The sequence below is a fragment of the Cibotium barometz genome, chromosome 23 (genome assembly GCF_041138505.1).
Source record: "Cibotium barometz isolate CiBa-2024 chromosome 23, ASM4113850v1, whole genome shotgun sequence".
Classification (NCBI taxonomy): domain Eukaryota; kingdom Viridiplantae; phylum Streptophyta; class Polypodiopsida; order Cyatheales; family Cibotiaceae; genus Cibotium; species Cibotium barometz.
Window position 1 is genome coordinate 37,032,696 of NC_141068.1, and position 12,952 is coordinate 37,045,647.

Genomic DNA, 12,952 nt, shown 5'->3' on the forward strand with positions numbered 1-12,952 from the left:
TTTTCGGCCCAAAAAACATTGTCCGATAGGACGGTATAGTTGCCCTATGGCTTTACTCTCGCGAAGAAATCTCCTCAATCAGAGATCATTTGCCACCATAGTGCCTCCCGTAGAGCTCCCGACAAGGGTATAGTCACCAGCACAAATAGGGAAGAGTAGTTGAATCTCTTACCCTCGTACCGCTTCCTGTGTTTCTCTTGCTTGCAGCTCAGTCCTTAGCATGAACCAAGCTTTGATATCACACTCACAAAACCCTAATAGAGAAGAACACACAAGGTGAGAGGCTGAAAACCTTCTTCTTCTTCACTCAACACTCAACACACCATATACAAAGATAAGAGTATACACATATGAAAGGTACTCAACCAAATACATACTAGGGTTCTCTATAGTGTGAACCTAACTAAATGAGCTGGCGCTATAACTATACCAGTCTGTAGAATGGCTGTCACACAGCCTGTCATCCCACTGGCTGCATATCACCCATGATCTCACCAACCATGCTAGTGGTGTAAGTGTGGGGCCTATCCCCCAAGCGAGTCATCATTGTCCACACCGCCGCACTATCCCCCAAGCGAGTCATCATTGTCCACACCGCCGCACTAGATGAGCTCGATATCTCAACATGTTTTCATCAAAAATCTATAATTGAGATGTGGCACAAACTTATCGGGCATGTGAACATACAGAAGTTGAAGAATATGCAAGCAAGAGGCATAGTTGGTGGACTTCCCATATTCAAATATGATGGGAGTATGCATGTATGTGATGCTTGCTAGTTTGAAAAACAGGCAAGGTTGCCATTCCCTAGAGAAGGAAACATGACCACTAGGCCACTTGAGATTATTCACATTGATGTATGGGGGGCTGCACAAAGCCCATCCATTAGTGGAAGCAGGTACTATATGTAACCTTCATTGATGATTATAGCAGGATGACTTGGATCTATTTTCTCAAAGAGAAGAGCAAAGTGTTAGCAAAGTTCATGGATTTTAAAGAATTTGCAAAAAAGAAATATGGTTTTTAGATCAAATGATTGAGGATAGATGGAGGTGGTGAATACACCTCACATGCATTTGAGGGCTTCTTGAGGAAGAATGGCATTAGAAGGTAGCTTTCATGCAGCTACACACCTCAGCAAAACGGTGTTGCTGCTGCTGCTGAGAGGAAAAATAGGGTCATTTGGTGATGTGGCTTGGGCAATGCTAAATTGAGAAGAGCATGCCAAATGTTTATTGGGCAGAAAAAGCATGTGCCATAGTGGTGTATTTGCTTAACAAGACACCTACAACTGCCATACATGAAAGTTCCCCCCGAGCTGCGTCTTACTAGATATAAGATAGACATTGGGCATCTCAAAGTGTTTGGTAGCATTGCTTATGTGCATGTGCCAGATCAGAAGCGAAAGAAGCTCGATTCAAAGGCAGAAAAGTGCATCTTTGTTGGGTATGCACAGGATCGCAAAGCATACAAATGTTACAATCTAGATACTAAGCAAGTGCTCATTTCACGAGATGTGGTGATTGATGACTTGCTAGTTGGTACACAAAGTAAAAGATGAGGATGCCAATGATTCCAGTGCTGATGCTGTGCATGTGGACTTGCCACAAGAAAGTTCTACTTCTATTTCTGGGCCACAAATGTCAAGTGGTAGCAGTGTGCGTCCATGATCAGGGCGTTTGAGGCATGATAGTGGCAGCACTAGTAGTAGTGTTGTGGACAAAGGAAAGAAGAAAATTGAAGGTATTGGCATTACAGGATATGAGTCATGTAGTTTGGAGAGTTTGGATGAGGAAATTGGCATACCAGTCTTAGGTGCGAAGAAAGAGAGATATGTACCTCCACATGCTAGAGTCATAGGTATACAGAGTGATCCACAAGCTTTACGGAGATCACAGAGAGTCAGGTATCTAGTTGACAGGTTGACATACTGTGATTTTTCTATGCACTATGCATATATGACCTCTTTGGTAAAGCATGTGGAACCTACATGCTATGCATAAGCTATTGGAAAGCATATAAGGGAAAAGGCAATGGATGAGGAAATGGGTGCATTAGTTCATAATAATACTTGGGATTTAGTTGCCTTACCACAAGGAAAGAATGTCATTCGTTGTAAATGGGTTTATAAGGTGAAATGCAAGTCATATGGCTTGATTGAGCATCATAAGGCATGTTTGGTTGCTAAGGGTTATGCACAAACCCAAGGTTTGGATTATGACGAGACGTTTAGTCCTGTTAGCTCTTGAAAGGGAAAGGATTTTGGAATCTCATTACAGGTGCTGAGCCAGAGCCTGAGCTACCTTGGCAACCTACACAGCAGCAGCTTATTGCTCATAAGCAATGGTCAGAGAGAGCATTCAAAGTGCTGCATTATTTGTCTATATGCATTTCTGATGCTATGCTCATACACATTCAGGATGCTGAGAATCCCAAAGATGCATGGGATACTTTGGTCAAGATGTTTGATACAGATACAAGTGCTCGCAAGTCTCAGTTGCGACAGCAGATACATAATGTGAAAAGGAATAAAAGGAGCATACATGATTATGTGCAAGAAATCAAGAAGTTTGCAGATGCATTGGCCACAATAAATGCCCCCATGCCTGATGATGATTTGGTGGATATTACCTTGCGTGGTCTTGGCAAGGAATACAAATCTTTTGATACATCTATCTCAGTGAGGAGTACAGGTCTACCCGACTTCGATGAGTTGGTTTCACTCTTATTGGTTGAGGAAATCAAGCTCAGTGATTCATTTTTGGATGCATCTACTAGCCACGATGATGGCAGAAATCAGGCTTTCTACTCGCAGAGAGGCTTTAGAGGCAGGGGGAGATTTGCATCACGTGGACGTGGTGGTAATGGTCGTGGATGGCAGGATAGGCCTCCACAACAGAATTTTCAGCCTTCATATGGTGCTCGAGGTGGTCGTGGATATGCACCACAAAGAGGCAGAGGTACCCCCCGTGGTCGAGGACGTTGGCAAGGCCAACAAAATTCTATGCAAGATGTGGAATGCCATTATTGTGGCAAATATGGTCATATGGCGAGAGATTGCTTTCGCAAACAGAATGATTTGGGAGGGGGAAGAGCACAACGTGGTGGTCATTATGGTGGAAACTATGCACGACATGGTGGCAACTATGCATCAAGTAGCAATGATGGAACTGTAAATCATTTGTTTGCCATGAAGAATGTTGTGGGTTCTATGACGACAAATGCTGAGAATGATGATACATGGTATATGGACTCAGAAGCATCAAATCATATGACATGCCATGGTGAATGGTTTGAGCACATGAAGCCAATGGATGTCAAAGGCTATGTGGAAACAGGTGATGATACCCAGCGTGTCATTACACATGTTGGAAGTGTACCATTGGTCATGCATAATGGTCAGACAAAGTCTATGTCAGATGTGCTGTATGTGCCTTCAATCACTAAAAGCTTGGCCTCAGTTGGTCAAATGGTGGAACAGGGATTACAGGTTTGCTTCAATGAGCATGGATGCTTCGTTGAAGATTTTAAACATGGATGTAGAGTGATTGCTAAAGGCAAGAAAGAAGGAAGATTGTTTAAGCTGGATGCTGGAATTCCTGAGCTAAAATCAGCCATGTTCTCAAAGAGCAGGAATGTGGTACAGGATATTGATATGTGGCACAAGAGGATTGGCCATGTAAATATACAGAGATTAAAGAACATGCAAACAAGAGGCATTGTCAATGGATTGCCTAGGTTCAAATATGATGGACATATGTATGTTTGTGAAGCCTGTCAGTTTGGGAAGCAGGCAAGATTGAGATTTCCTAGAGAAGGAAATATGAGTAACAGGCCACTTGAGATAGTACACAGTGATGTATGGGGTCCTGCACAAAACCCATCTATCAAAGGCAGCTTATACTATGTTACATTCATTGATGACTTTAGCAGGATGACATGGATATACTTTCTCAAAGAGAAGAGTGAAGTATTGGAAAAATTCATGGATTTCAAAGCCTTTGCAGAAAAGCAGTATGGCTGTTGGATTAAATGTCTGAGGACAGATGGAGGTGGTGAATACACCTCAAAGGCCTTTGAGCATTTCTTGAGGAAGCATGGAATAAGGAGACAGCTGACTTGCAGGTATACACCTCAGCAGAATGGTGTGGCTGAGAGAAAGAATAGAGTTATATGTGAAGTGGCAAGGGCAATGCTTAATGAAAAGAGCATGCCAGATTACTATTGGGCAGAAGCATGTGCTACTGCAGTATACATATTGAACAAAACACCTATAGTAGCCATTCATGGAAGCACGCCAGAGATGCGGCTCACAGGTTACAGGCCAGACATTGGACATCTTAAAGTTTTTGGATGCATAGCTTATGTGCATGTGCCTGATGAAAGAAGAAGGAAGTTGGATCCTAAGGCAGAGAAATGTATATTTGTTGGATATGCACAGGATCGAAAGGCCTACAAGTGTTATAATCCACAAACTAGACAAGTGGTCATCTCACGTGATGTGGTGTTTGATGAGCTTGCTAGTTGGTATAAAGCAAAAGATGAGGGTGTTATTGAGTCACTTGAGGCTGATGTACATGTGAACTTGCCACCACAAGCAAGTTCTAGTTCTACCACTATGTCTGGGCCAGCAGCAGAAGCTGAGAGTAGCAGTGTACGTCCATGGTCAGGACGTCTGAGGCATGAGAGTGTAAGCACTAGGAGTAGTGCTATGGATAAAGGCAAAAAGAAAGTCGAAGGAATTGGAATCATAGGATATGAGTCATCTAGTTCTGAGAGTTTGGATGAGGAGCTTGGCATACCTGTTTTACGCACACCTGGTGCGAGGCAGGACAGATATGTGCCACCACATGCGAGAGTTACAGGTGTACAGAGTGACCCGCAGGCATTGCGGAGATCCCAGAGAGTCAGATATCCTGTTGACAGATTGACATATAGAGATTTTGCTATGCACTATGCATACATGACATCTATGGTGAAGCATGTGGAACCTACATGCTATACAGAGGCTATTGGAGAGCATGTATGGGAGAAAGCAATGGATGCTGAGATGGACGCATTGGTCCATAATGATACATGGGACTTGGTTGCACTACCAAAGGACAAGAATGTTATTGGATGTAAATGGGTTTACAAAGGGAAGTGCAAATCTGATGGTTCTATTGAAAGACAAGGCAAGATTGGTAGCAAAGGGTTATGCACAGACCCATGGATTGGATTATGATGAGACGTTTAGCCCAGTGGCTAAGATGGGCACAGTGAGAGCAGTCATTGCTATGGCTGCAGCTAATGGCTGGGAAATGCATCAGATGGATGTCAAGAATGCATTTCTGAATGGAGATCTACAAGAGGAAGTATACATGGCACAGCCAGAAGGGTATGTACACCCTAGATATCCCACTCACGTATGCAGGTTGAAAAAGGCATTGTATGGTCTAAAGCAAGCACCTTGTGCTTGGAGTGATAAGATGAGCAGATATCTTATCTCACTTGGTTTTCAAACTTCTACAGCAGATTCTTCACTGTATGTGAATAAGACACAGCATGGGATTGTTTTACTAGTCATCTATGTGGATGACTTGATTATTACAGGTGATCATAGTGCAAATGTGATACATGTCAAGAAATCTTTGAGTGGGCAATTTGACATGAAAGATCTTGGTGAGTTGAGATACTTCCTTGGCATTGAAGTGGTGAAAGATCATGCAGGTACTTGGTTAGTACAGCGCCAGTATGCCTTGGATATGTTGGCAAAGTATGGCATGACAGGGTGTAAACCTATGAGTACACCATTGGAGCAAAATGTAAAGTTGCGGTCTGATTATGGCGAGGAATTGGATGATCCTTCCATGTACAGGAAGATGGTTGGTAGTCTCATATACATGACTATCACACGCCCGGATTTGAGTTATGCGGTGGGGCTAGTCAGCCAGTTTATGCAGAGCCCCAGGAAAACACATTTGGATGCAGTGAGACGCATCATGAGATATGTGAAGACCACAGCACATTATGGTCTATTTTATGAGAGTGGTAAAAGCTTGGACATACATGGCTACACAGATGCTCATTGGGCAGGTAGCGCATATGACAGGAGGTCTACTAGTGGATATGCTTTTACACTTGGAAGTGCCGTGGTGAGTTCGAGTAGCAAAAAGCAACCTACAGTTGCTTTATCCAGTACAGAGGCTGAGTACAGAGGAGCAGCCATTGCTACTTGTGAGGCTATATGGTTAAAGAGCCTCTTGGCAGATTTATGTGAGCCTCTTGATGGCAAAGTTGTCATACATTGTGACAACATGAGCAGTATGCAGTTGGCAAAGAATCCAGTGTTTCATGCGAGGACCAAACACATAGAGGTCCATTATCACTTTGTCAGAGAAGGTGCTGGATGGTACAGTTGATCTTCACTATGTGAAGACTGATGAGCAGGTGGCTGATATCTTCACGAAGCCACTTAGCAGGGAGAAGTTTGAGTACTTCCGGACTATGTTGGGAGTACATGGGATGAGCTTGAGGGGGAGTGTTGAGAGTCTTGATATCCCAAGCTCATCTACATCTTCATCGGCAGTACATCATGAGCTTGAGAGGGGCTGTTGAGATTCAAGCTCGATGTCAGTGTGAGCCAGCTATGCTATGTGCTGGCAGATTAGGTAGGAACATGTGTGAGACATAAATGACTGCGTGTCCAGCTGGTCATAGTGTGTGGACATTAGCTAGGGTTAGTAGAGTGTGGACACAACTCATTGTGTGTTGTGTGGATTATGGATTAGTGCATTATGCTTTGTGTGAGAGTGGACATGGCTTCCCTCTATGGTTAGGGTTTGCAATATACATTAGGGTTTGCTCCTGTGTGTGTGTCTCCTCCTCCTCTACCGTTCTTTCAACAAAGATGTGATAAGATGTGTATGGGATGAGGTAAGAAGTGTATGTGATGGGATAAGATATATATGAGATGAGTTAGGATGTGATAAGATGAGTTAGGATGTGATAAGAGGTGTATAAGATGTGATAAGAGGTGTATGAGATGTGATAAGATGTGATAAGATGCATATGAGATGAGTTAGGATGTGATAAGATGAGTTAAGATGTGATAAGATGTGTATGGGATGAGATAAGAAGTGTATGTGATGAGATAAGATGTATATGGGTTGTGATAGGGCGAGAATGGATGTGATGTAAAAGAATAGATGTAAAGGCGTATGGGGCTATATGAATGGGAATGTGGAAATGGATGTATGTATGTGGATGTGTGGATGTGGAAATGGGAGTGTGGATGTATGAATGTGAAAACAGATGTATACATGTAGATGTAGATGTAGAGATGTGATTATGGATGTGGATGTATGCATGGAGATGTGGATGGATGGTTATGTATGTGGATGTGGATGTATGAATGAGGATGTGAAAATGGAGGTATGCATGGATGTGTATGTAGAATAATGAACGTAAATGTGTATGGAAAATAATGTGTCATCAATATGAGTAAATGGATGAAAATGAATACACATTGAATGGAATGTGGATTAAGTAATGTGGATTGAGGAGGGATAATGTGGAAAGACGAGAGTTCGATATAGAAATTGTATTTTGTGACTGTTTGTAAATGACTGTTTTATGTCGAGAATGCTAGGGAAGCATTTTGACCGTCTTGTGGATTAAGGTCAGGAAGACCTAACTGATAAAGTTGCAACTGCTGACAGAGAGTCAATGGAGGACATCTCGCGTAGCAAGGTCAACCAAGGTCTTGACCAGCCTCGGTTCGATTTAAATGGTGAGCTTCCAATACGATGGATGAGGGACCAAGTAAGCGGCCTATGAGTGAAGCGCTAGGTCACCTGCGAAGGATCCTAGAGGGTGCTGATCATACGGTGCTCGGGCTCTGGGTCGCCGAAGATACCTACACGTGCGTCGTGGAAGATACTGGAACAAGGAATAAGAGTTGTTTTCTGAAACCGGGCATGGATCTGGTTGATTGACCTTGCTGGTCCTCAACAGATGAGTCTATGGCTCTTTTATATGGATCTATGGGTTGATCTTGCTGATCTTCAACGGAGATTCCATTCTGTTATGTGAATATATTGCCGGTTACTATGAGCTAGGAACTATGGAAAAGGCCCCTGAGTGAACAGGTGGTGAGCGTTTTGGTTGCCAATGATGCCATAAGTACACCGATGATGAATGAATGACTGGAAATAAGGATTCAACCAGAGACTTTGAGGATTGTCATCAGTGACATAATGGTTTCATTAAAGGATTATTTTAAAGTTAGTTGATGCTGAGAAAAAGGCAATTTCATATTGGGTGTGTAAGTGGTGTGACTAGTTTTATGTTTGCATAAACTTCCGGCTAGGGGGCCTTGGAACTCTTTTCCTTGGTACCCGGGACAAAACCTAACCAAATTCAAAATTGGATCGCATCACTACAGTGGTTGGGAGGTTGGCTAACCCATGGGACTGGATGGGGTTAGGCTGGACTGATGGATCCGTAAACCGAGACTCAATTTTTGTTATTATGATAGATGAAGTAAATCCCGGATAATAATTGTTCTATGGATATAGGAATCTACGGCTGTGCCTCTTGATGGGGAAAAAAGCGTTGATCCCAATGATCCAAGTGCAAGTTTCTTCCTTGATCTGACCGAGTATCTTTATAGGTGCAGTCGGATCAGTTTGATCAGTAATGGTCTTGACTACGTTAGAGTAAAAAGTTATCCTGGTGGAATCGTCCGTGCTTTCCGGGTAAAGGAAGTTTTTTTTTCGGGTTCGGTTTTGGAAAAACCGACGGATTAGTCTCTTGTCCGGATATCCGTGGACGAGGCCCCGAGTGTGGGACCTTGCCCCGCGCATGATGTGCTACTTCTGCTGCTAGCATCCCGAATCCGCCGTTGCGCGGTGGGGGACATGGATCTCACACTAGAGAGAACCCTAGTATGTATTTGGTTGAGTACCTTTCATATGTGTGTACTCTTATCTTTGTATATGGTGTGTTGAGTGTTGAGTGAAGAAGAAGAAGAAGGTTTTCAGCCTCTCACCTTGTGTGTCCTCTATTAGGGTTTTGTGAGTGTGTGTGTGCTTGCAAGAGCTCAAGATCTCTTCTCCCCTACATCTTTTCAAAACATAGACAATTTCAACTATGGAATACTTGCATCCAATTTGAATAATATGCCTTCCTTCTTGCCCTTGGGCAATAACTCTACATCAATTCTTAAAGTCTTCAATGAAGCAACCATGCTCGTTGAATCGTACCTCTAATCCTTTCTCAACCATTTTTCCAACAGAAGCCAAACTTTTTTTAATGGAAGGCACATACAAAACATCTGACATAGACTTCACCTCGCCACTTTTTTATCCATTGGTTTCATGTTCTCAAACCACTCACCATGGAAAGTCATATGATTTGACGCTCTTGAATCCATATACCATGTATCATCACTGTCTCCATGTGTCATCATGGAACCCACTACATGCTTCATTTTGCAAACAAGTGATTTGCACTACTATCATGAGTGCTGGATGCAAAATTACCACCATGTACTCTACCTCCTCTCAAATCATTATGTTTGCGATAATAGTCACATGCCATGTGACCAAACTTCCCACAATAGTGACATTCCACATGCTACATAGATGATTGTTGGCCTTGCCAATGACCTCTTCCACGAGCATTACCTCGACCTCTTTGAGGTGCATAACCATGACCACCTCTAGCACCCATACCATGATAAAAGATAGACAGGGAGAGAGAACACACACACAAGACCAAACCCTAATAGATTGATATGTAACCCTAACCATAGAGGGAAGCCATATCCACACTCACATAATGCATAATAGAAAAAGAGCAGACAACCACACACTACATGTGTTCTTTTCACACACCAAATAACCCTAACTAATGTCCACACACTGTGGCCAATTGGACGCGGTCATTTATTGCCACACACATGCTACTTTCTACCATGCCAGCACATATCGTGTCTGGCTCTAGCTCTAATTGAGCTTGTAATTTCAACAGATACGACATGTTTCCCTTTCCATCCTTGCATCCTTTTTTGGGGTGGAAACCTTGAATTTCTCGCCACCTCCACGCTCCTAGTTGGATCCTCAATTTTTGTGCACACTACAATCATATTTACATATGTATGTCCTAATTTTGTATTTTGTTCTCTTCTCTTTTTGTTTACTCCAAAAGCTTGTATGGATTCCAATTCTTGATCCTCAATGCTTCTTCTTCTTGGAGATTCTCTGGATCTGGATCTGGACACACTTTTCCGTTTGGACATACTTTTCTTGCTAGTTCTTGTATTCTTACGCGGGGGATAAGGCTTCACCAAAAACCATTCACCAGTTTCCTTAGGCTTTCTCCATCTAGACTTGCCAGCTCAAATGTTCCTTTCTCCATTTTTCTAAAAATTTTAAATGGGCCCGTCCATCTATTTTTCAAATTTGCTAGGTGGGGTCTCATTCTTGATGAGCAGCAAGATTGCATCTCCTTCTTTGAATATCTTGAATTTTGTGTTCCTGTCCACCTGTAACTTTCTCCTTTTCTATACAATCTAGGCTACCCATGCAATGTGTAGTCTTGTTTCATCTAGCTTAAGGATTTTCTCCATCCTGTGCACCTCTGATTCTTCCAAGAGAGCCTTTATGATATAGATATCCTGAGGCTCTGTGTGAGATCCCACTATCGAAGAGCGGAAGCAGCTCCCTCTTGCGCGGGGCAAGGTTTTCCACTCGGGGCCTCGCCCTCGAATGTTCGAGCACGAGGCTAAGTCGGTGGTTATTCCGAAAACCAAAACCGAGAAAATTTCCCATGCCTGGAAAGCGGGGACGATTCCACCATTTTGAATTTCTTAACGAATTTTTGTAACGAGGTCAAGACTGAACTAACCTTCATATAAACCAGATAGAAGGGAAACTATAATAGACTTAACTTGAAGGAATCAACGCTTTTTCCTAATTGAATTAGGCACAGCCGTTGATATATTCATTTGAGAAGTCTTCAGGTTATTATTTAACTATTTGCATTCTAAGCATAATCTTATTAATCAATTTTATTATTAAAACTCTTTTGATTCCAGCCTACCCCCATCCGGCCCATGGGTTAGCCACCGCCCAACCAGTGGAATAGTAGAACCAGACAAGTACTCACCCACCCATAATTGAAAGCCTTTCTTAACTTTTGCTTTAGAATACAGATACTCACACACTCCTCTTTAAACTTTAATTTATAAAACAATCCATTGATAAACAATTACTGGGTACAGATGTCACAACTCAAAATTTCCATTCAATCCTTGTTTCTCACAAAACAGTACCACTCTGGACTCTCTGTTGAGACCAGCAAGTCAGCAACAAGATCCAGTAAAACAGATTACAATAAGTTTCTCGTCATCATACATATATATCTTCCACGACATACGCATGGGTGTCCTCGGCAACGCGAGCCCGTGCATCTCCTGACCCTCCAGGATCCTCCTTAGGTCTCCTGGCCACTTCACTCAGGGACCGTTTCGTCGGCCCTCGCCCATCATACCGGATGCACACCATTTTACACCATACCTAGGCTGGTCAAGACCTGGGCAAGTTTTTTGCTGCGTGAGCCGTCCTTTGAACACTCCCCAGCTATTGCAATCAAACTTCCCTTAGAACACACATATACCAAATGCTCCCTCCAGCATTCTGGCGTAAGACAGTCCTTTAAGAAAACAAGGTTTCTATGCAAGTTTTCAGTTTTGTCTTTCTTTTGAATACAATGGATATATCTTAATTCAGTATCCCAAGACTTCTAGATCACAGGTCTCATATCCCAAGCAAAATTCCTTGAATTCTAAATTCTTGATCCTTAGATCAAAATCAAAGGTCTCAACTTAGAAGTTTCAGATTCGGTGGTGATTTGAGTGTAGATTACTAAACTGGTCACATCGTCTATTCTTGAAACTGTGATGAAGGAGTTATGTCTTGGTCATAGTCTGATTCAGAGAGTCTGGAAATATTCTCCTTGGTCTATCTTTCTCGAGGGTAATGATTCAATTACTGCTTTACTGAATTCAAAACTAAACACGAATTCCTATGAGGAATAAATTAGTCATTTATTTAAAATTCTGACTTCGTCGATAGTTTTTCTGAATTTTCTCATTACCATCCTAGAGAATATGAAACACTAAAATTTTCTTTTACTACAGAGTATTTACTTAATTTATTTACCCATATTCATGGGATTTAAACAAGGATTAAAGAGAACTTTTATTTTGATATAAAATTTTTGTATGCATCTATTTATGCATAAAAATCCATTTTGATGAAAGTAACACTTTTATAATAAAAAATATTCTTTTATGCATCTATTTATGCATAAAATCCATTTTGATGAAAGTAACACTTTTATAATATAAAAGTATTCTTTTATGCATCTATTTATGCATAAAAATCAATAATGATAAAAGTAACACTTTTATAATAAAAAAATTATTCTTTTATGCATCTATTTATGCATAAAAATCCATTTTGATGAAAGTAACACTTTTATAATAAAAAAATATTCTTTTATGCATCTATTTATGAATAAAAATCAGTAATGATGAAAGTAATTTTTTTATTAAAAAAAATTAACCAATATGCATCTTTCTATGCATAGAATTTATATCTAATGAAAATCACTCTTTTATAATAATAAAAATAACCAATATGCATCTTTCCATGCATAGAATTTATATCTAATGAAAATAACTCTTTTATAATGATAAAAAAATAACCAATATGCATCTTTCCATGCATAGAATTTATATCTAATGAAAATCACTCTTTTATAATAAAAAAATTAACCAATATGCATCTTTCTATGCATAGAATTTAAATCTAATGGAATTAACACTTTGAATAAATATATTTCTACTATGCATAGAATGAAAATGACACTTTTAGAATACACAAACGATAGGGATTATTCTTTT

The 12,952-nt window shown here is 41.1% G+C and overlaps 1 protein-coding gene across 1 annotated transcript in view; it reads left to right on the forward strand.

The window, feature by feature from the left end:
• Positions 1–1,670, forward strand: part of LOC147625901 (uncharacterized) — a 49,683-nt gene extending 48,013 nt beyond the window's left edge. The window contains exon 4 of the mRNA XM_086817755.1: positions 1,539–1,670. Coding sequence (XP_086673881.1) covers positions 1,539–1,670 — 132 coding nt within the window. The remainder of the gene's footprint in view (positions 1–1,538) is intronic.
• The last annotated feature ends 11,282 nt before the right edge of the window (positions 1,671–12,952 follow it).